Raw genomic sequence first — 23,709 nt, forward strand, 5'->3', positions numbered from 1 at the left:
AGTTCTTTGCTTCATAAGAAATGCAACTCTCTTTCTCTCCGTATATATGTATACACAAATACATAAACATATATATACATATATACATATGTATATCTATATCTATCTAGTTATTCTTTCTGCCTTTGAGTTTCTTGGGGAATATATCTGACAATGGAATTAGAGTCAATGTGTATTGATATTTTAGTTGTTTTTTTTTAAATTAATTCCAAATTGTTTTCTAACATAGTTGAACACATCATAGCTGTGACAATGATATATTCTTGTTCCTCTCTTTCCCTCTTTCATTAATCATTCTTGTTGTTTGTCATCTTTCCCAAATTGCTGATGAAATCTTAGTGGTGTCTTGATTTGGAACTCTCTTTCATGTATTTAATAATCTAGAATTTTCATTTTAAGAAATTTTTATACAAAATTTAAAACTTGATCAAAACCTTTGGTGCAAAAATTTTTTCCCTCCTCATTGACTGCTTCCTTTTTTATCCTGGTTGTGTTGCTTTTGTTTGTATAAAGCTTTTTGATTTCATGGAAACAAAATTATCTATTTGTAGTCCATGATTTTGAGCTCAGGGGTAGCCCTGAGGAATATGGTATGATTTTTTTTTTGAATGCTACATGTTCACAAGTGCTTATTGGTATGTTCCCCACTATATTTAATAATTTATTTAATTTAATAAACCAAATTCAATTATCTCTCAGGGCATTTTTCTAAGGTAGCAGAAAAGGTAAGGTATATTTTAAGGTAGTTTATTTCAACAACCCTTGCTCCTCCAAAGTCTGTGTCATACTCTTCTATAAATAATATACAGATTTCAAAGTAACATGGCCCCAAGCTAAGAAATCACACTAACAAAGAGGTAATTCTTACCTCTTGGAAGTCCTTTTGTTAACATCTTCAAAATGTTACCCTAGCTTTTCTGTTGGATTCTTTGTGGAGCTTTGAATTTTCACCTAATCTATCCTTGGTTTTTAATACATATGCTGCCATCAGCTGATTTGGGGAAACCTGCTAATAGAGAATTGGAAAATCTCCTTGGGCAGCTAGATGGTACAGGGGATGGAATTATGGACTTGGAATTAGGAAGATTTGAATTGAAAACTGGCCTCAGACATTTATTAGTTGTGTAATCCTGGGCAAGCCACATAAGCTTGTTCTGCTTCATTTTCCTTATCTGTAAAATGGTAATAATAAAAGTATCTACCTCCCAGGTTATTGTGAAAATCAGAGATAATCATTGCAAAGCAGTTAACATAGTGCCTGGCACACAGTAGGTATTTAATAAATGCTTTTCTTTTGGTCTCTCTTTTCTTTATCTGTCTCCCTCTTTCTCTCCTCTCCTTCACTACCCCTCCCCACCTTTTCCCTTCTCTTTCCTCTGAAAGGTCCAGAGCTCTTTATCTCCACCATCTAATCCATTCTAGGAACTTAAGTAGAATGTTCTCTCCCTTGCATTTATCCTCAGCTGTCCCAGGTTCTGAATTACCTTCCTCCTTTTTGATATGAGACTCACAGGGTAGGATGCCCTTTCCCTATCCCAATCTGGATAAATTTCCTATAGTATCTCATTGAAAAATTTTTGTTTCAAAGAATTATTTATATATAATGTTCATGTATTGATTCAATCAAGAAATGTCATTCTTTAGTTAATGTAAGAAGGTAAGATGATTTGATTGACATACTCAGCCTTGCCTTTACATATTTTATCTTTTATAATGACCTCAATTTCTTTACCCTCCAGACATAGGTGCAACAGATATATGATCTAGGTGTTTTCTAATTTTTAAAAATCATATAATCTTTAATATTCTGTTTATATTTATTTTGTATATAATATAAATTAGGGTAGCTAGGTGGTGTGGTGGATAGAGTGTGGGCCAAGAATCAGGAAGAATCTTTGTGAGTTCAAATCCAACCTCATATGATCCTGGGGAAATTACTTAATACTGTTTGCCTAAGTTTCCTCATCTGCAAAATGTGTGGGAGAAGGAAATGGCAAACTACTTTAGTATCTTTGCTTCAATGGACTTCAAATGGAGTCTAGAAGAGTTGGATGTGACTGAAAAACAATTTTTAAGCAGCTCTCTTTTCCCATTGGTGAGATCCTCCTCCCATCCAGTAGCCTAGATACAAATTTTCTTGCTGCCTTTTAAATTTTTCTACAGCCCATAGGTAGGGTCATAAATTAGTCTATGTGGTGTTTTTTCTTTTCCACAATCATTTTTTCTTATATTTTAAAGTTCTTCTTGCATCTTTATTCCATTTTCCTTCTTTATTTTATAATGATTTTTTAATATTGTAATTCAATATTCAGTCTCTGTTTATTAGTAAACAATCTCTACAACATGATATAAATAGCCAGCAGGTTATCTATATCTTTTAGATACCACATTCTTATCCGGAAGTTTGACACAAGATTTTTTTATCCCATTGGATTGATTTTCTCCTCCCAGCTACATTAATTTTATTTGTTCAAAAGCATTTTCTTTTTGTGTTATCTATTTTATCTTCTGTAATAGCTTGTTTGGTTAAGAATATACTTTCTACCTGTCGCTATGACATGTATGTGATTTTCTTCTCAGAATAATCTTTCATATTAAGGTTATATATCCTTTTAGAATTGTTGTGGAATATGGTGTAAGATGCTGATTTGAACCAGACTGTTTCCTGGTTTTCCTCAAGTAGGAAGTTCACCACTGTTCCTTAATAATGTACCCTTCTCATTTGTCATCTACATTTTGATAACTCATTTCATGGGCTTTATCAGAAGAATTCCTCACTATAATGTTGTCCAACTCCTTCTTTTCATAGAAAAAGAAGCTAAGGTCCAACTAAGGTCCTTTTTCAAGGTTACCCAGGTATTAATCCAGTTGGGATTGAAACCTACACATTCTGATTCTTTAATCTTATGATCCCCTCTTATTTGAAATTGTTTCATTTACTTTATCATTATGAGATTTTGGGGGCAACTATTTTTTCCGTCCATGATAATCATATTTTCTTCAAATTCAGTATTATTGAACTTCTTGGGGGACTTTGTATAGGGAGAGAGATGAAAAAGGAAAATGTGGGTGATGTATCATTTGCTATACCATGATATCCAACAAGCACAAACAAATATAATTCATACAATCATTTCATATCATTGTATCCAGTTTGCAATCTTAGGTCTTGCTACTCTTAATTACCCTAGGGAAAAAATGAATTATGGAAGTGAGGAAACTTAGGGTATTGTGCCATACTAAAAAGTTCTGAGAATAGTTCTTGAGACATAGTACTTGATCTTCAATCATGACCCATTATCTTGATATTTCATGTTCAGTGAATAGATAGTTCAGTTCATAGATAGTTAAACACCTTCAATGGCCCCATGCTTTTGATGGATAGAATCTTTTTTCTTATTTCAACACAAACAAAAGCTCCTTAGATGCAGAATATATTTATTCATCAAGGTTTCTTGCTAACATGGGTCCTCACAAAGGAAGTTAGGCACTTGAAGAGATGTCAGCAGCAACACTAAGAGTCAAAAGATCCCATGATTCCAAAGAAAAGCCATTATAACACATTCATATAGCTCTTTAAATTTTACAGAACACTTTCTTCGCCATCACCCTATTTTATAGACTTATAACATACATTATTATTTATTATATAGCCCCCTAAACTATAGCTTCATTGATTAATGCTCTACTTTAAATTTTCATTATTCTTTGTGGTACTATAGTGACTTATATTTTATGTGCTTCAAGAAATGCTTCATCTAATCTCAGGGAACAGTTTATAAATGGAAAAAATCTGATTAATTAAGGTCTATTAGAGATTGAAGAGCCTGTAACTAGACATATAGCAATGTTTTCTGACTTGTAAGTTTATTGGTACTTCTTTTGAATTGACAGAACCTTGTATCTGATAGGGATCTGAAAGTGGCATAGATTATATGGACATGTTTAAATTATAATGATTTTAATGGGATTTTTTCCCCTGGATTCTTATTGCCCCAATGAAATGATCATTTTTTTCTTTCTTTTTTTTCTGGAATAATTATGATTATGTTGCTTGTTCTTTGCTCTTGAAGAAGACTTTGGAAAGATGATGTTACAACTTGTAAATGAATTTGATTTAAGTGAGGCAGAGCTGTGCAAAGTAACCAGTTTTTCTCTCTCCTTGGCATTGATATAGATCAAGATGACTAGAGATAGCCCTGAATGCAGTGGGGGACCTTGGTCTTTTTAAGCTAAGATCTTTCCCAAGTCTCAGTTTGTCTGAGGCAGCATCAATTCAATGATTAAGGCTAGGCAAAAAATGAGGCAAAAAATGACCTCTTTTATGTAGCAAAAAAAAAAAAAAAAAAAAAAAAAACAAACAAAAACAACACAAGAATGGAGGAGAAGATTGCCAAAACCAAAAATAATTGCTATTTACACCCACTCTGAGCCACCAGAGCCCAAACAATGACCAAAGGAGACTTGGGCTGGAACCTATTATTGGCCAATTAATGAGAGTTGGAGTGACTTGGGTTTAAGGCATAATCCTTAAAAAGAAATGTAGTTCATAAATACTGATATGTGAAGTTTCAGTGATCGAAATTTATATTCCTTTAGGTAGAGCACCTGCAGGTAAGAGTATAATTTCTTGTACGGACAGAAGGGGGAGGAGGGAAAGAGAGGAAGAAGGGAAAGAAGGAAGGAAGGAAGGAAGTAAAGAAAGAAGGAAAAAAAAAAGAGTGAGCTATATGAAGAGCAAAGCCATCATTACACTCATTGTTGAAGACTTTTTTTTTCTGGCATTTATATTTCCTTGTCAAAGTATTCATCACTTGACATCTGCTGGGTACTAGTTGCTTTACTGATACCATATTGATGATGATAGATTAGTGATAACAGTTGCCAATTGACACTATGTTGATAATGATGGATTGGTGGTAATGGTTGCCTCTTGACATTGCTGATCAATTCATCGTCAGTTCATATACCTCAGGTTACTCTTGGACTTGGCCTTCTAAAAGCTTATAGGTAGAAACAGCAGAGACTAAAAAGTTATAGAGAAATACTGAGAGAAGAAGGGCTATAGGAAAATGTGATTCCCTGAGAGGTGTCCTTTCCACTCCCCTGGCACCCTTCAGGGAAGCTTGTGATCCCAAGACTGGCAGCAGGATAGAGTAGTAAGGAAATCTTGGGTTAGACTATGATATGAACTATCAATAGTGGTTATAACTGAACAACAGAATTCCTGGGCCAAGCAGAGAATTTTTAAGAGCTGAAGATCAGCCAGGAGGAGCCAACCTGGACCTCTTCATGGTTATCATAAGCTATGAAGGTTGTGTAGATCTTGGTGTAGTGTATTGTTCTCTTTTGACTATAAGTGCTTTTACCTTTCAGAAGGATGGTAAAGGAAGTTTTCTTATCTGGGAGTCCTTTATATCATTTAAATCACAGGGTTCATCTCTGTTTCTATTCTTGCCCAAAGCCAAATTTACTTATTTCAGGTCTTGGCTCTGAAGCTTCTTCTTGTTTGCTTCTAATTCTAAGTCTTCTCATTGTGAGTGTTTGGGGGAGAATTTTTGGTTTGAAATTGTATGGTAGAGACTATCTATCTCTTTTTTTAAAAAAATTATTTCTCCCCAATTATGTCTACGATTTTAGCTTCCATTTTTACAAGATTTTGAGTTCCAAAATTTCCTCTCTTGCTTTTCTTTCTCTCTTCCCCTCTTCCTAAAATGGCAAGCAATTTGACATACTTTATACATGTGATATCATATAGAACATATTTCCATATTAGTCACAGTTGTAAGAGACAAAATAGATCAAAAGGGCAAAAAAATGAAAAAGAATAAAGTGAAAAAAATCTTTATGTGGATGTGAATAGCATTTTCCTTTGTGAGTCCTTTATACTTGTCTTGAATCATTGTGTTGCTGAGAAACACCGAGCCATTCATAGTTGATCATCACATTATATTATGATATTGTGTACAATGTTTTCCTGGTTCTGCTCATTTCATATTGCATCAATTTACACAAGTCTTTCCAGGTTTTTCTGAAATTGCCTATTTATAATTTTTTATTGCATAATAGTATTCTATAACATTCACATATCACAAGTTTAGCCATTCTTCAATTGATAGACATGCTCTCAATTTTTAGCATTTTGCCAGTATGTAAAGACTGTAACAAATATTTTTGCACATGTAGGTCTTTTTTCCTTTTTGTGATCTCTTCAGTGGTAATTGTAGGTCAAAGGGTACACACAGTTTGGTTGTCCTTTGGGCACAATTCCAAATTGCTTTCCAGAAAAGTTAGATCATTTCACAACTTCTCCAAGAGTGTGGATTAATATCCTAATTTTCCCACATTCTCTCCAACATTTATCATTTCCCTTTCTGTCTTATTAGCTAATCTGATAGATGTGAGGTGGTACCTCAAAGTTGTTTTAATTTGTCTAATTAAAAGTAATTTAGAGCACTTCATATCTCTGTAAATAACTTTGATTTCTTCATCTGAAAACTGTTTATATTCTTTAACAACTCATCAATTGGGTAAATGGCTCATATTTTTATAAATTCAGTTGTCTATATGTTTGAGCAATGAGGCCTTTAGCAGAGACATTTGATGTAAAGATTTTTCCCCTAGATTTCTGCTTTCCTTCTAATCGTTGTTGCATTGAATTTTGTTTGTGCAAAAGCCCTTTAATTTAATATACTCAAAATGATCTATTTTATAGTTTGTCATCTTCTTTGTCTATTTTTTGTTGATAGACCTATAATTAATTTAACCTTTCCTTTAAGAATTTTTATGCTATACTAATTAGTGCATACATATTTAGTATTGATATTACTTCATTATCTTTGGTACCTTTTAACAAAATGTTGTATTTCTCCTTAATTCTTTTGATTAATTCTGTTTTTTCTGTTGCTTTGTCTGAGATCAGAATTGCTACCTCTGGTTTTTTGTTTTTTGTTTTTTTACTTCAGCTGAAGCAAAATAGGTTCTGCTTCAGCCCTTTACCTTTACTCTGGGTGTGTCTCTGCTTCACGTGTGTGTCTTATTAACAACATGTTGTAGGATTCTGATTTTTGATCTACTCTGCTATTGGCTCCCATTTTATAGAATAGTTCACTCCATTCACATTCACTGCTATCTGTGTATTTTCATCTATTCTATTTTTCTTTCTTTTTGTTCTCTCTCTCCTTTCAGCCTTTTCTTTCTCACTAGTGTTTTGATTTTATCTACCATCTCCTCTGATCTGCCTTACTTTTTTGTCAGTCCTCCTCCCTTTTACTTAATTTCCTCCCCTTCTACTTCTCCTTTTGGGTAAGATAGATTTTTACATTCAATTGCTTGTGTATATTATTTCCTCTTTGGGCCAGTACTGATGAGAATAAAGTTCGAGTAATGCCCATTGCCTATTCTCCCATCTTTCCCTCTACTCTAATAGGTTTTTGGGTACATCTTTGTGTGAAATAATTTATTCTATTCTGCCTGCACCTTCCTTCTGCAGCGAGTGTATTACTCTTTCTTATACCTTTGTTATTTTTTGTCATTCTTTCACATTCAATTTATACTCATACCCCCTGTCTATGTATATTCCGCCTTGCTATATTATTAATGATATAATTTTTACATATTATAAGGATCATCTTTCTATGTAGGGGTATAAATTGTTCGGCTCCATTGAATCCTTTATGCTTTCTTTTCCTCTTTTACCTTTTGAGACTTTTCTTGGGTTTTGATTATAGATCATATTTTTTGTTTAATTCTAATCTTAAGAAAGCTTGAAATCTTCTATTTTATTGAATGACCATTTTTCCCCTTGAAATATTATATTTAATTTCACCAGATAGGTGATTCTTGGTTGTAGTCTTAGCTCCTTTGCCTTCCAGAACATCATGTTCCATGACCTCTGGTCCTATAATTTTGCAGCTGCTAAGTCTTGTGTAATTCTGATTTTGGCTCCCTGATATTTGAATTGTTTCTTTCTGGCCACTTAAAGTATTTTTTCCTTGACCTGATAGTTCTGTAATTTGGGTATAATGTTCCTTGGGGTTTTTATTTTGGAATCTCTTTCTTGGCATCTTACCAGGTGTTGAGCTGGGGTCCTAATGGGGCTGTCTGTTGTGTGCAGAGGCCAATGGGGTATTTCTGCATTTCTCTGGGGCTACACTGAAGCCTGTGGCTCCCTGGCTACTGGAGGTTGCTTGTTTGCCCAGGGCTATGCTGAAACATATGATGTTCTTGGAGCTGGAGTCTGTAAATTGCCCTGGCAATGCTGAGGTATGGGGAGGGGGCATCTTTGTACTGAAGTTTACCTGTTCCACTTTATTGAAACTCAGGATTTCCCATTGGTTCCCGAGGTGATCAGTAGATTCTTTCAATGCATTTTGCCCTTTGTTTCCAGAATATCAGGGCAGTTTTCCTTGATAATTTCTTGAAATATGCTATGTTATGATTATAGTTTTCAGGTAGTCCAGTGACTCTGACACTGTCTCTCCTGGATGTATTTTCCAGTTCACTTGTTTTTTCCATGAGATATTTTACATTTTCTTCTATTTTTTTCATTCTTTGAATTTATTTTATTGATTCTTGATGTCTCATAGAGTCATTAGCTTCTACTTGCCTTGGCCAGGGTCATACAGCTAGTAAGTGTTAAGGGTCTGAAGCGGCATTTGAATTCAGATTCTTCAGACTCCCAGGCCTGGGCTCTGTCCACTGGGCCATCTAGCTGCCCTTCCCAATTCAGATTTTTTAAATTAAAGCTTTTTATTTTTCAAAACATATGCATGGATAATTCTTTGATCCTTGCAAAATCTTGTGTTCCAATTTCCCCTCCTTCCCCCACCCTCTCCCCTAGATAGTAAGTAGTCCAATATATGTTAGACATCATAGAAATATATGTTAAATCCAATATATGCATACATATCTATACAATTATTTTGCTGCACAAGAACAATCAAATCAAATCGTAAAAAAAAGAGAAAGAAAACAAAATGCAAGCAAGTAACAACAAAAAGAGTGATCCACACTCAGTTCCCAGAGTCCTCTCTCTGGGTGCAAATAGCTCACTTCATCACAAGATCACTGGAACTGGCCTGAATCATCTCAGTGTTCAGAAGAGCCAGGTCCATCAGAATTGATCATCATATAATCTTGCTATTGCCGTGTACATTGATCTCCTGGTTCTGTTCATTTCACTCAGCATCAGTTCATGTAAGTTTCTCCAGGCCTTTCTGAAATCATCTTGCTGATCATTTCTCACAGAACAATAATATTCCATAACCCAATTCTAATTTTTAAGGAGTTGTTTTCCCTAGTTATCTTTTTTTACCTCATTTTCCATTGGAACAATTGTGTTTCTTAAGGAACTGTTTTCTGCTTTCAAGGCATTGACTTTTTTTTCATAATTCTTTTTCATTACTTGTTTCTTTTTTGATTTTTTCTTCTACCACTCTTACATGATTTTTAAGCTCCTTTTTAATACTATTTCCAATTTTTCTTTGGAGTTTTGCCCATAGGTGTTTTGACATTGCTGTCCTTTTCTGAGATTGTGTCTTGATCTTCCTGTCACTATAATAACTTTTTATCATCAGATTTTTTTTTTGGTTGCTATTTTTTGGTCATCTTTTTTTGACTTTTTCTCCTTTCTTTTAAATTTGAGCTCTGCTTCCAGAGTGGAAGGGGCAGTATCTTAGGTTTCTTGTGTGAAGGGCTGTAGGCTCTGATTGTTTACCTGATGCTGCACTGATTATGTCCTGAAGCCCAATAAGGACCCTTGTGTCTGGTGCTGTACTGATGGAATAGGGTGGTAATGGTGGCTGGTGCTGCTGGAGACTCTAGGGATCTGACATCTTACCTGGTATTGACCTGGGGTCCTAAAAGTGTTGTCTGGTGTGTGTAAAATGGGATGTTTCTGCATTTCTCTGGGGCTACACTGAAGCATGTGGTTGTCTGGCTACTGGAGGTTGCCTGTTTGCCCAAGGCTCTCTGAAGCATATGGTGGTTCTGGGAACTAGAGTCTGCCCATTCCCCTGGCAATGTTATGGTATGGGGAGGGGACATCCTTGTATTGAGGTTTACCTGTTCCACTTCACTGGGATTCAGGATTTCCCATTGTTTTACTAAGATAGGGCTTGATGCTAATTTGCTGGAATACTTCCTATCTTGGACTGCATTCCTCTTTTGCCTGAGTGGGACAGACCTTTCTTGGAGATCTTCCAAATTATTTCACCCCATCTTTTTGTTGGTTCTGCTGTTCCAGCATTTGTTACACGGTGCTATATTATGGTTATATGGAGGTGAATATGAGAGAATTGTGGTGATTTACTGCTTATTCTGCCATTTTGGCTCCTAGAAGTCAGGATTATCTCTTGATAATTTATTTTGTACAGGGCTCAGGACAGGTCATGGACCAATAAATATTTCTGATGATCATGAACAGTACTAATTCCAAATGTTTTTAAAAAGAATGTGCTCTCAGAGCTACTATTAGTATATTAACATTCTCATTTTCTGGTATGATTTTTTTTTAAAGAGCTCTTTTCTACATTTATCAGTAAGCTAACCACATTAATATAAATTGAACAAAGTTAAAATTACCACAATATTTTCCTTCAAAATATTTTCCTCTCTCTTTAAATTCCCTCCTTACCTGATTTTATGCACTGAAAAGAATGTGCTGTTCTTAACTAAATGTCTTTCTTGAACACAAACATTGGGCAATTGAAGTTTATTTTCAAAACTAGATGAAAAAAATGAGAAGAATTTTAAGATCACAACTATTTGTTTCCTCTTTCCTAATAATGAACAAAAAATTAACATGTGCCTTCTTTGGAAGTAAAACAAAGATTTGCAGCTGGGATAGAAAACTCATGAACATATTTCTTGGGACTGAAATGATAAGAGTCTAGAAATATAGTGGGCCAAAAAGTTTGGCAGGATTAAAAATTTCTGCACATGTCACAATTAATTTTACTTGCTTTTGAGAAAAGATGCTTCCTTTTCATCTCTATATTTACAGACCATAGAAGACCTTTCTGTTTGGCCAATTACTTAATATGTCTTCTTGAGACCATCATCCTACCTCATTTTTTTCGTTTCAGCCTCTTTTCATTGCTGATGGCGTTGTCACTCTGAACAAGACAACTGAAAACTATTTTTAGAGTAGTTTCTTTAGCTACTGAAAAATGTTCACTTGAAATTATTTTTGAGGCCAATTTGTTGCATGTTTAGTGTGTATTCTTTTGTAAAGTAAATGCCTTTATAGCTAGCCTTTGATATAGATGCATCACTAATTTGTCCTGCAGTAGCATAATGGGTAAAGACCTAGATTTGAAATGACAAAGACTTCAGTTCTGGTGGGACTCTGAGCAAGTCACTTACATTTTCCAGTCTTCTTTTTCGGCAAGGCATTTGCTCAGGGTCATACAGCTAGGAAGTATTAAGTGTCTGAGGATGAATTTGAACTCAGATCTTCCTGACTTTGGCATTTTATCCACTGTGCCATCTAGCCACCCCCACCCCTACTTTCTGGTCTTCTGACATGTACTCTGTGATCTAGTTCCATAGGTTTCTTGATTGGCTGGTTCCTTTTGTTTAAAATTTGTACCTTCTCATCTGTCTCTTGGCTTTCCAGGCTTCTTTCAAGTCTCAGCTAAAATCTGAAAAGTATTTCCAGATTTCCCTTAATATTACTATCTTACCAGTTAATTATCTCCAATTTATCCTCTCTATGGCTTGTTTATATCCAATTGTTAGCATGTTGTCTTCTCCATTAGATTGAATGTGCTCCTTGAGGGCTAGTATTATTTTTGTTAATGATCTCCAATGTATCCTGTATACAGCTTGTTTATATCTAATTGTTAGCATGTTGTCTTTCCCATTAGATTGAATATGTTCCTTCAAGGCTATGACATGCCAGTTTTTTTTTTTTTTGTTGTTGTTGTTGTTGTTGTTGTTGTTTAATTCTCAGCACTTAGCACAGTGCTTAGTACCTTTTAGGCACCTATTAAATGTTTGTTGACTGACTGACTATTGACAACATCTCATTGGTCCTTTCTTTTTTCTTTGCTTCTTCTTTTTTTTTTTTTTTTTGTCAAGACAATTGGTATTAAGTGACTTGCCTAGGTTCACTAAGCTAGGAAGTGTTAAGGGTCTGAGGCTAGATTTGAACTCAGGTCTTCCTGACTTCAGGACTTGTGTTCTATCCATTGTGCCATCTAGCTGCCCCTGGAATTTTCTAACAGTATAAATTGCAGAAAAGATGATAACCTGCATTAATAGCATTAATAGTCTTCCCCTTTCCTCTGATTAGTGAAATCATAATTTGATGTTCCATGCCCCCTTGTGTAGCAATAAAGATATGTATATATATGTGTATGTATATATATGTATATATATATATACATACACATATATATACATATCTTTATTGCTACATTATTTTTATTATTTATTGCTATATATATATATAAAGTTGTGTAGCAATAAAGAATATGTTGTAAATTTTCAAAGTAAGCATTTATATCTTAGAAATCTGCAAATGCTGCCAATCAGGACTTGATTTGTAGATTTTGCTGATTTTCAGATATCAGCAAAGCTAAATAAGTAGACATTACAAATATTTACTTAAAATAAATATAATTAAATTTAAAAATAAAATGTAAAAATGCAATTCAACTTAAAGATGTTTTATGTATACTTTTTTTTGGAGGGCTGATTGTTAAGCATTTTTCACATTCCCCTATGTGTATATATGTGTGCATTCATAAATCTATAGCTCACATTTGCATAAAACTTTTAAATTTACAAAATACTTGCCTTATGAGAGGTCTCTGAGTTTAGTTCTTGTTAACCTAGGATTTTACAGCTTTTGAGGGAAGGGATAATGAAAATGTTGGTATTATACCCCGCTTAGTCTGACACCTGGGTCAGTTTTTGATTGTAGCTATCAGAGAAAGTTGAGTGGTATAGCTTCAGCAATGATCTCATGTTTTTTATTTCTAGAGAGTCAATAAACTCTTGGCAACTTTGGACTAGAAAGGGTCTCCTGGAATGGAATGAAGGAAAGAGGGTTGTTGTTGCTATTATAGAGATAATAACACTTTCTGTGTTGAGTGCAGCGGGATGAAATAGCTATGTGGACTTGTACTTCCAGGTGCAAGTGGGGAAGTGCAGGTGAGGAGGTTCCTGCTGAATCTCCTTATGGCAATAAGTTCATCCCAAATTCATCTTATCTCTTCTGATATGATAGATATTTATTTTGCTCAGCCATGGGGAGAAAAGGGAAACTTGCTATTTGAATGGGATAGATATTGGGAACAGCAGAACAATGGCAGAGATGCCTAGGTGGAGAAAAAACTTCCTCTTGAGGAAAGGATGATAAAAAAATCCTCCTGGACCCAATTATTGTTCTTTATCCCTGTTCCTTCTCAGTCTACCCAGTTTATTCTGAGCAGGAACTTGAGTCAAGTCTTCCCTTGTTCTTCTCCACCTTGAAGAGGCTGAGGTTGCCCAGCTTCAGGAATCTGTATATCACTTTTAATGGAATAGAGGAATCCAAAGAATTGGAAGAAAAACTGGAGAAAATTGTCTGGCAATACAAAAAAAAATTAAAAGGTTTAATTAACTAAAGATCAAGGACTTGAGTAAAAAAATCTAGCTCATAAGTAAATAACTCAAGAATCAATTTTCAAAGGAAAAATCATAAAACTGATAGGAGAGGATAGTATAATGAACAAATATTACTTAAGGAAGGAAAATGAACTAAAATTCTCCATTAAAAAAAGAATCCTGCTTATTCCTCAGAGATCATGAAATAGTAACAAGGAATTCCAGAAGATACAACTTTTATGAGAAGGCATTAGGAATGAAATTACTTAATTAGATTGAAAGTCAGAGTTTTCAAATCAGAATGTTGAAAACAAAAATGAAATAGAAAAAAAATTTAATGCAAAAACTTGGGCCAAAAAGATGCAAAATGCATTGTTAAAAAGAACACATGCATTCTGTACTCAATAAAGTGATTATTTTTAACATAAGGATGTACAGAGAGAATTTTGAGATCCCATGTCTCAGAGAAAAAAATGAAAAATCAAAAAATTTGAATGACAAACTATATTCAAGAAAACTGTCTAAAACTTTTAAACATAGACAAAGCAATTATTAATGAAATCCATATCACCATCAAAACAATGCAAATTTCTTCTATCAGATTCCAAATCATATTGTGGTTAAATTTCACAACTACAATTTCAAATACTACATTTTGCAAGTATCAAGACAAAGACCTTGAAACAAAGCAACAATTAATTTAGAAAAACCCAATGTTATTCTGGAGTTCCCAGAAAACAAGAACTGGAATAGGATAGGCTAAAAATTAAAACTGTAACCCAAAATAATTTTCAAAACTGAGTATAATAATCTTTTTTTAATGGACCTTTACCGAAAGAAAAGCATCTAAGAAGCATTCTAGGATGAAGGTGGGGCAAAGAAACATAGACAAAGACAGAAAGGAAAAGATGAAGATGATAGATTTGATTTGCAAACAGCCTAAATAATGAACTAAAGGAAAGATAAAATGATAATTCTTAAAATAAGTCTAATATAAATAATGTCCTCATGTTTATAGCCTCTTTTTTAAAAAAGGGAAATCTTTCTGAGTTCAAATCCAGCCTCACACACTTACCATCTATGTGACTCTGACCAAGTCACTTAACCTTGTTTACTTTAGTTTCCTCATCTGTAAAATTATCTGGAGAAGGAAATGGCAAATCACTCGAGCATCTTTGCCAAGAAACCCCAAGTGGGGTCATGAAGAGTTGTACATGACTGAAATGACTAATAATAATAACATTGAATTGAGGGGTTAAAAGGAACAACACAAAGAGATTACCATAGACAAAAAGCATCTAAGAGGTTGAAAATAAAAGGAAACTTAAAGGATAATGAAGAACTGATAAGTGAATCAGTGTTTTTTTGTGGGAAGAATAGCACAGTGGTGGATTGTATAAATGGGGGAGAAGAGGAATGAACAGGTATGGGATGCTAGAAAGACATCATAAAGTGAAAAGGTATGTATATGTGGGAGTGCTAATAATTTCCTACAAAAATGATTATGATTAAGGTGGAGGGTAAACTTGATGTCATGACTCAAGACAGTGTCTCAAGCCATGGTACAGTACTTCCAATTGGCATTGCTTCCTTCACCAATTGATATTTCTAGGAATTAATATATTGTAAGTAAAGAGCATATGGTAAGATTGGCAAGGACAATAATAGTATAAGTGAGAGTTCTGAGTATTTCAAAAGCTCTACCCTTAGGAAGAGAAACAAGACAAAACAAAGAAATAACTCACAAAAGAATATTACTTAACACACAGATGGAGTTTATGAATGAATAGGAATCATAGGCTTACCTGAGAAAAGTGAAAAGATAAAACCTAGAAAGACTTACATGAACTAATGTGGAGTGAAGTGAGCAGAACCAGGAAAACATTGTATAGCAATGGTAGAAAGATTGTGTGATGATCACTTGGATCTTCTCAGCAATGCAGTTATCCAAGCTGATTTCAGTAGAGTTGGGATGGAAAATGCCGTCTGTATCAGAAGAAAGAGCTATGAAGACTGAATGTGGATTGAAGCATCCTATTTTCACCTTTTTTTCTTTCTCGTGGTTTTTCCTTTTTGTTGTGATTTTTCTTTCCCAACATAACAAATATGGACATATATTTAAAATGATTGCATGTATATCACTCATATAACCTTTTGTTTTGAGGAAAGAGAAACAGAAGGGAAAAAAAACTGCAAATCAAAATCTTACAAAAATTTATGTTGAAAACTATCTTTAGCATGTAATTGAAAAAATAAAATACTATTAAGATAAAAAAAAGAAAAGTTAAAGGACAAAGGAAAAGTAGAGGTGAGACAAATTTTAAAAAATAACAATCTAAAAAAATTCAAGTCTCTGTTTTAGAGAGGGTACATAGGAGCAGAGCAGAAATCTGTGGGGAGAAAACCAGCATCAAAGTAAGTTTAAAAAAACCTACTTATTCATGACACGAAGTACTGTCTTTATAGAGGAGGGGCTGAAATTGTAACCAGTTCTGAAGGTTCATGGTTTAAGAAGGACTTTGATAAACAGGAGAAGTGTCTATTGCTACCAGAGTGGGAAAGGACCCTGAGCATCAGTTGAAAGAAAGCAACATGCTTAGCTAAGAGAAGACTTAGGGATGTACAATAGTTGCCTTCAATTTTTTTTTTCAGTTTGTCATATGAAGGATGGATTAGATTTGTTCTGTTTGAGCCCAGAGGGCCAAACTAGGAGCAATAAGAAGTTGCCAAGGGTAAATTTTGATGCTGGGAAAAGCTTCCACATAAAACTGCCCAAAATAAATGGAAAGGCTTACTTTTAAAGGTCATAGATGTCCTCTCACTGAAAGGAGAAGTAAGAATAATGGATTCTTTTGGAGGATGCTTCACTATATTCTCCACATTGTCATGCTGTAACCTAGTGGGTTCCAAAAATTTTCCCTGGGGATTTAAAAATACTTCTAAGGACTGTTCTGTGTCAATGGATATGGTTCATTTTTTTTTAATCTATAAGAAAGAGAAATAAAAGGGGTGAACTTAGTAATTTTCTTTTTGCTTTCTTTTTTCTATAAATAATATTTTATTTTTTCTCCCCAATTACAGGAAAACATTTTTAAAAAAAAGGTTTTGAGTTACAAATTCTATTCCTTCCTCCTCTCTCCCATTCCTGAAAGCGAGTGAGCAATCTCTTGTTGGTTATACATGTGCAATTGTGTGAAATATTTCCAGGTTAGATATTTTGTTGAACACTAGAAGGAAGGGGGAAAAAAAGAAAGATACTATACCTAGTTTCTGCCATACAGTTTTTCAGTTTCCACAGTAAATTTTTTTTTGCAAACAATGAGTTTTTATCCCCCAAATTTGGCTCTTTGGGTTTACCAAACCCCAGATTCCTACAGTCATTTACTACAATATATTGTATTGCATCCAGTCTGAATAGTACTGAATAATACCACAGAAGTTTGAATTGATATTTAGCAAATTTTCAAAATGAAATAGTGTTTTTTTAAGAATTAAAAATGTTTGCTTCCCTAAAGATAAAGGAGAGATGCATGGTGGGTATGAGTACTTGGTAGCACATTACTAATTAGGAAGGGATGTCATTAGAGAGGTATTTATCCAGAGTGATCTTCAATCTCAATTTACACATATGTAAAACACCCAGAATTCTAAAGCAAATTCCCCAGCCTTTTAGGAGAGTTCCCCTATCATGAATTTATGAGAGGACATGGCCTATAGTTATGCAGAATGGCAAGCTGGGATGAAGTGCAATATGTCCAGTGGGAGGGAGTTACTAACAGAATAAAGAGAGCACAAGTTGATCTAAGTTTGGAAATATGATTGGGGAATTTGTGCTTCCAGATCAAGATGGCCCTGATCTTCTTGTAACAGAGTTTGGTTCTGTGAGAAGAGCAGTAAACTTGGAGACAGGATGCCTGAGTTTGAATATTAACTGTCATTGTGTGACCTTTAAAAAAAATAATTTCACCACTCTGGGCCTAACTTTCTCATGAAGAAAGCATTTTATTCACTGTAATGAATGATAAAATTATTTTCTATAAAGCTATTCTAGTAAAAAATGATAATTGAGTTCAGTTTTTAGACATGAGGAGTTGCAGATGTCTTTAGGATGTGAAATGTCAAATAGGGGATAAGTGATCTGGGACTGAAGCTTAGGGCGGATGTATAAATGTATATACACATAACTCATAAGAACACATGGGAAAGGTTGGAGGGAATAAGCAGTTGTATAGTCCCTACTGTGTGTTGAGTACTGTGAAAAGCTCTTTATAAATATTATCTTTATATGCACATTTGTATCTATATCTGTCTCTTTCTATCTGTCTGCTTATCTGTCTATCTCAAATACCTACATCAAAATATTTAAAACTGTGGGAGTTTATGAAGTTCCAGGTAACCAGAAAGCTCACCCTAATGCTGAGAAGGTTGAATATACTCCCCTAGGTTATTTGTATTTTAAGAGGAGACATAGGATTTCTTTGGCTTAAACTAAAGTTACTAATTTCTAATTGTGGAATTTAGATAACTAACAGAAAAGCTGGAGAATTTGTCTTCTTGATGTCCTTGAATGTGTAATAGAGATAACTGTTCTGATATAAAATCCCATGTAATTAATTGGGTTCATGTTTCATGGAAGAATCTGTTAGGTGTACAAAATGAAAATGTAGCTAACTCTGAATTAATCATTCCCTGAATACTCTTCTTGTTTATTGTTTTTCTTTCTCCTTCATTTTTTCTGCTCTCACCTATTCTTTGCTTATTAGCACTCTTGCTAACACTAGGATAGCAGATGAATTAGAGATGGTTACTTCTATCACAGGAAGATTCTTTTTTGTGTGTGTATAACAGATTATTTATTCTTTTACTTTCCAGCAGATATTTTTACCTCCCATACCTTGTATGTACAAGACGTTAGGGGCCAGGATGTGTCAGATAGAAAGCGCTATAGGTAAATTATTACTGAATTTGGTTAGTAAAAGTTTAATATACATAAGAAATATTTGGAATGTGCCTTTTGGATCAAGTAAAGTGTGTAATTGCTAATCATCATATTTTTAGCTCTATTATGCCCTCTTATACAGAAAGAGTTCTATCGCTATATTTTTTCTTTCCACAGATTTGCCAAAAAAGCTATCTAGAGAGTACGAGCTGGTCACTCCCATCAGCACCAACCTCCAGGGGCACTACCTCTCCCACATTCTTTCTGCAAGTCATAAAAAAAGAGTACCAAGGGATGTGTCTTCCAATCCTGAACAATTGTTTTTCAACGTGACAGCTTTTGGAAGGGACTTTCACCTCCGGCTAAAGCCAAATACTCAATTAGTAGCACCAGGAGCCATGGTGGAGTGGCATAAGGGCTCTGTGGTCACAGAGGAGAGACCCAGCCATTTAAATGATAGCCAGCCTGGAAGTGAAGCAGAAAGGATTTGGAAAAGAGAGCCTTTATGGACCAACTGTGCTTATATTGGAGACTTAACAGATATCCCAGGAACTTCTGTTGCCATTAGCAACTGTGATGGTCTGGTAAGATTTCTCCCCCATTTTATCACTTTTCTTATCTACCACTCTTCCTCCCAACCCAACCCCTCACTGAGATATTTCTTGTCATTCAGCATGTTTCAGGAGAAAGGTGGATAGGAACTTATTTCAAGTTATTAGATACTACATTAAAGATGTGAGTGTCTACTTGGTCTGCTGTCTTTATAAGAAATTGGAAAGGCATGGAATAATGTTTCTTCGGCATATTATTTATGTCTAGTAAATTATACACAAAGACTTCAAAGGAAAATTGTAACACGTGTTGGTTTTGAAGTTGGAAGGCTAATGATTATTGTTTTACTTCATTCTCTTAGTAATAATCAGTGTCTTTAAAATTTTTAGAAATTTCAACATTTCCCAAATTAATATAGATTCTTATACATCTTATATCAGAATCTTGTCCTTCATTTTAAGTGAATTTTGATACAAAACATTCCTTATCTTCTCTGGTGAATGCTATAAATTACGAATTGAGCTCCACTTACCCCTTACCATTTTTAACATCATAAACCCATTGGCAAATCTGAGGAAGCATATGGATCCTTCTCAAAAAAGTCTTTAAATGAATAAAGCATATAGGAACCCAGTTATATTCAATATAATGTAAAAGTCCCCCAAGTTATCTAACGTCCTGGAGCTCAGGCTAAAAACCCCTTCCTTACAGTCTATGTACTTCACCCAGAAGAAGGCATTTTTTGAGTTTGGGTGAGTAAGTGAGTAAGTATATGCTCACACATAGTTTTCTTTTTTTTTTTCTTTTTATTTTTAAATATACTGCTGCTGCTGATTGTGGTGGAAAAGATGAAAAGGCACATTACTGTCATTGTTATATCTTGATTGTTCTTTGGTTTGCATCTATAGCTATTATTTGGAAATGTTCACTGCTGGTGACTTTACCTATATCCCCTGTCAGCTGTTTTCCCAAAATCTATAGCAATGAAGGTCTCTAAGTATATGCTCAAATTCTAAGGTTGTTTCTTTGGAAGGAAATGGGGTATGTGGGAAAGAGCATTGACACTGGAGGCAGAGGACCATCTCTGATTCTGCCTATCTGTGTGACCTTGAACAAATTCACTTAACCAATTTGAATTTCAGTTTCTTCACCTATAAAATAAAATGACCAAACTAGATAATAATAGAAATAACAATAATAATAATTACTGAAAACTTTGAGGTTTTCAAAGTCCTATATGTATGTGATCTTTACACAGCCTGGGAAGGAGGTGTTATTTTTGTCCCCATTTTACAGATGAGGAAATTGATGTGATTTAAGTGTTTTGCCCAGAGTCGCATAGCTTTTAAGTGTTTGACAGTATTTAAACTCAGATCTTACTGACTTTCAAGTTAGTAATCTATTCACCGAACTACTTGAGTTGCCAGTGGTTTTTGGAGTCCCTTTCAGGTCTATATTTATGATCCTATGATTTCTCCTGGCCAGCATTTAGTTTGCCATAAACCTTAGGTTATCCATTTTCCTGACAAGCAACTCAATGGAATTTTGCTTCAGTATCGGTAAATTTCTTATTTTCAGGATCTGCTTTTTAATGATTTTGTTTTTGCTTAGTAGGGTTTGTAGCTGATACTGAAGAAACTATTTTAAGAAGCCAAATATGCCACATGTAATAGGTTTAGATCTCATATTGGCTGAGCATATGTGTACATGTTTATATATGTGTGTATGTATATGTATATACATGTGTAAGCTCATACAGATAAGAAACATCAGAGTTAGGAATAGAACCCAGACTCTCAGAGAAATATTTTTAGAACTTAATATACAGTTAAAGAGTGGTACTGTTACGGATATCTTTTTGAGAAAAACAAACAACTACAGATACAGACATATGTAGCCAATATCATATGTATAATTAGCTCAGTAGATTAATTGACTGAGTCTTTCAGGGAGCCTGATCTTAAAGAGAGAGGATCTGGATTTTAGTACCATAAATTTTGTTCTGACTGTAATCCAGAGTCTTTGGGAAAATTGAATTGTCTGAGGCAGCTAGATGGCTCAATAGATTGAGAGTTGGGCCTGGAGTCAGGAGGATCTGAATTCAGATATGGACCTCCAGAAAGATAAACCAGAACATTATAAACATACATTGACAGATTCTTAAAATGCACTTCTTTCCTGGGAAATAGACTTCATTTTCATTTTAGTCTATTTTGTCTATTTTCTCTCTCCCACTTCCTTCTCTTCTTTTTCCTTTCTCCTTCTTCCTTACTTCTTCCTTTCCCTCCTTCTCCTCCTCCTCTCTCTCCCTCTGTTTCTGAATGTCTCTGTTTTTGTCTATCTGTCTCTTTGTGTCTGTGTCTGTGTCTGTCTGGCTGTCTGTTTCTTTTTCTTTCTCTTCCTTTTTCTCTCTCTCCTTTCTCTCTCTCTCTCTTTCCTTCCTTCTCCTCTTCTCTCCCTTGCTTTCTGCATCCTCCCTCCCTGTCTTTATCTTTCTGTCTGTCTCTCTGATTTTGTCTCTATTTCTCTTTCTCTTCCTTCTTCCTCCTTTCCTCTTTCTCTCTTTCTCTCTCTCCTCCCTCCTTCCTTCTCCTCTTCCCTCTACTTCTTTCTTCTCTTTTGAGTATGTCTCTTTGGATTCTAAGTGTCCCTCAAGTTCCCAGTGGGATAGAGAATCTTTCTTCCTTTCCTTTCCCAAGCAGCTTCTGTGGAGGCTCTGAGCACATGGCCTTGAGAACATGTGCATGGCTCAGATAGGACCTCTGTTTCCTGATTACCCCCTCTACTTTGTGTTTCTTTTCTACATCACAGGTGTCTGAAAAACAATATTGAACAAGAGCTGTTTTTGCTGGTGGCTACTTTATGAATTCAAGAAGTTCCTAGTTACTAACTAGCAGTAGGGAAGTGCTTCCCGTAGTTACATTTCTTAAAGGAGAGGATGTATAGAGAACCAGCCTTGGAGTTAGAAAAACTTGGGCTCAAGTCCTGCTGGTAGTAAGATATAAGCTGTGGGACCTTGGACAACTCATTTAAAATTTCATTGCCCCCTAAAACTGAGATGCTAGCAATTGGGAATCTTCAGTGATCATCATTTATTCTCTACACTAATAAAGTCATATCTAGACAAAAAAAACCCTAAAAATTATAATATTAGTAATCTCAAAAATCAGAATACTAATAGAATCCTAGAACACTAATAATCTCAAAATATCAAGCTTTTAGATTAATGAGAACGATGAGCTTAATTTATTGAGGTCAAAGAAACTAACATCTTACTGTTTCCTAAGTAAGAGCCCCTAAGATATTTGAAAAACGATACTCTCAAGTATTGTGTGAGTAAAACACAGAATCACAGAGAAAGAAGGCATGTGAGAGGCCAGCTAGACCTCCTAGTGACCTTGCAGACTCTACTTGAAGACCTTCATTGGCTTGGGATTTGGAGCATTAATTCTTTACTTAGCAGCTTATTCTCTTTTGGGGAAACTTTTAACAGTTAAAATATTTTCTTTATATTAAGACATTATCTGCATCACTTTACACCCCCTGCTCCTATTTCTGATTTCTGGGGTCAAGCAGACAAAGCTACTCCATATAACTGTGTCTCAAACCAATTACATTCAGAATTGGCCAGTGTTTTTCAAGTCATGATAATGGGATACTATAAAGCGTGATGGAAAATGTTTAACAATAACTTTGCTTATAAACAACAAAAGGAAAACTAAATATTTGATTTTGCTTTGTAAATATCATCCTACTTTCAGCTACTTATGGTAACTTTGTCTCATTACTGTGAAACATGAGGAAAATAGTATAGATCATTAATCTTGCATCATAAAGCTTTGTTCTAAGTTTTGATTACAAGAAGAAACGTTATAGATATACTGAGTTACCATTATAACTTGTTGATTATGTACAACTTTAAAAAAGGGGAGGAATGATAAGATGAGGGAGTCTCCTCTGGCTCTAGTTTTTAATGATTCTGTAAGTGTATAAAAGTGGCACTTAAAAAAATAAATTTGAAAAAATTTTAATAGGCCAGATGCTTACTGAATTGGCTAACTTTATTTGGAAAATGGAGAAATCTCCAAGATTTTATGATGACTAAAGCTGGCAATTAATCAGGTTTTGTATATTCCTTCTCATTCAATTATGGTTTATATATTATTTATACTGTTAATTGTTATTATTACTCGCTATTTTAAAAATTATTTATGCTATCCATGTAGTAAATTCTTCACCATTTTTGGAGGTCAATTTTAAATATTTGATTTTACATAAAAATAATAATGATGATAGTTATAGAGTATTTTAAGATTTGTAAAGCTCTTAACATATGTTCTCTCATTTGATCTTCCCAATAATTCAAATAGGTGAGTATTATTATCTCCATTTTACAGATAAGGAATCTGAGTCTGAATGATGTTAAGTGACATGGCTAGGATCACAGAGTTGGCAAGTGTCCAAGATAGAATTTGAATTCAGAACTTGTGTCAGAGAAACCCAATTGTGGAAGGCCATGGTGAATATAAGTGGCAAAGTAAATATTATAATGGTTCAATTACAGTGATAGGAATCCTAATCACAGTCAACTTGAAATTCATGAGTAATTTTCAAAAGATTAG

At 34.5% G+C, this 23,709-nt stretch overlaps 1 protein-coding gene across 1 annotated transcript in view; it reads left to right on the top strand.

Annotated features, from left to right (window-relative positions):
• ADAMTS3 (ADAM metallopeptidase with thrombospondin type 1 motif 3) overlaps nucleotides 1-23,709 on the top strand; it is a 280,288-nt gene that overhangs the window by 11,134 nt on the left and 245,445 nt on the right. The window contains exon 3 of the mRNA XM_051967378.1: nucleotides 18,713-19,119. Coding sequence (XP_051823338.1) covers nucleotides 18,713-19,119 — 407 coding nt within the window. The remainder of the gene's footprint in view (nucleotides 1-18,712; nucleotides 19,120-23,709) is intronic.

The sequence above is a fragment of the Antechinus flavipes genome, chromosome 6 (assembly GCF_016432865.1).
Source record: "Antechinus flavipes isolate AdamAnt ecotype Samford, QLD, Australia chromosome 6, AdamAnt_v2, whole genome shotgun sequence".
Lineage (NCBI taxonomy): Eukaryota > Metazoa > Chordata > Mammalia > Dasyuromorphia > Dasyuridae > Antechinus > Antechinus flavipes.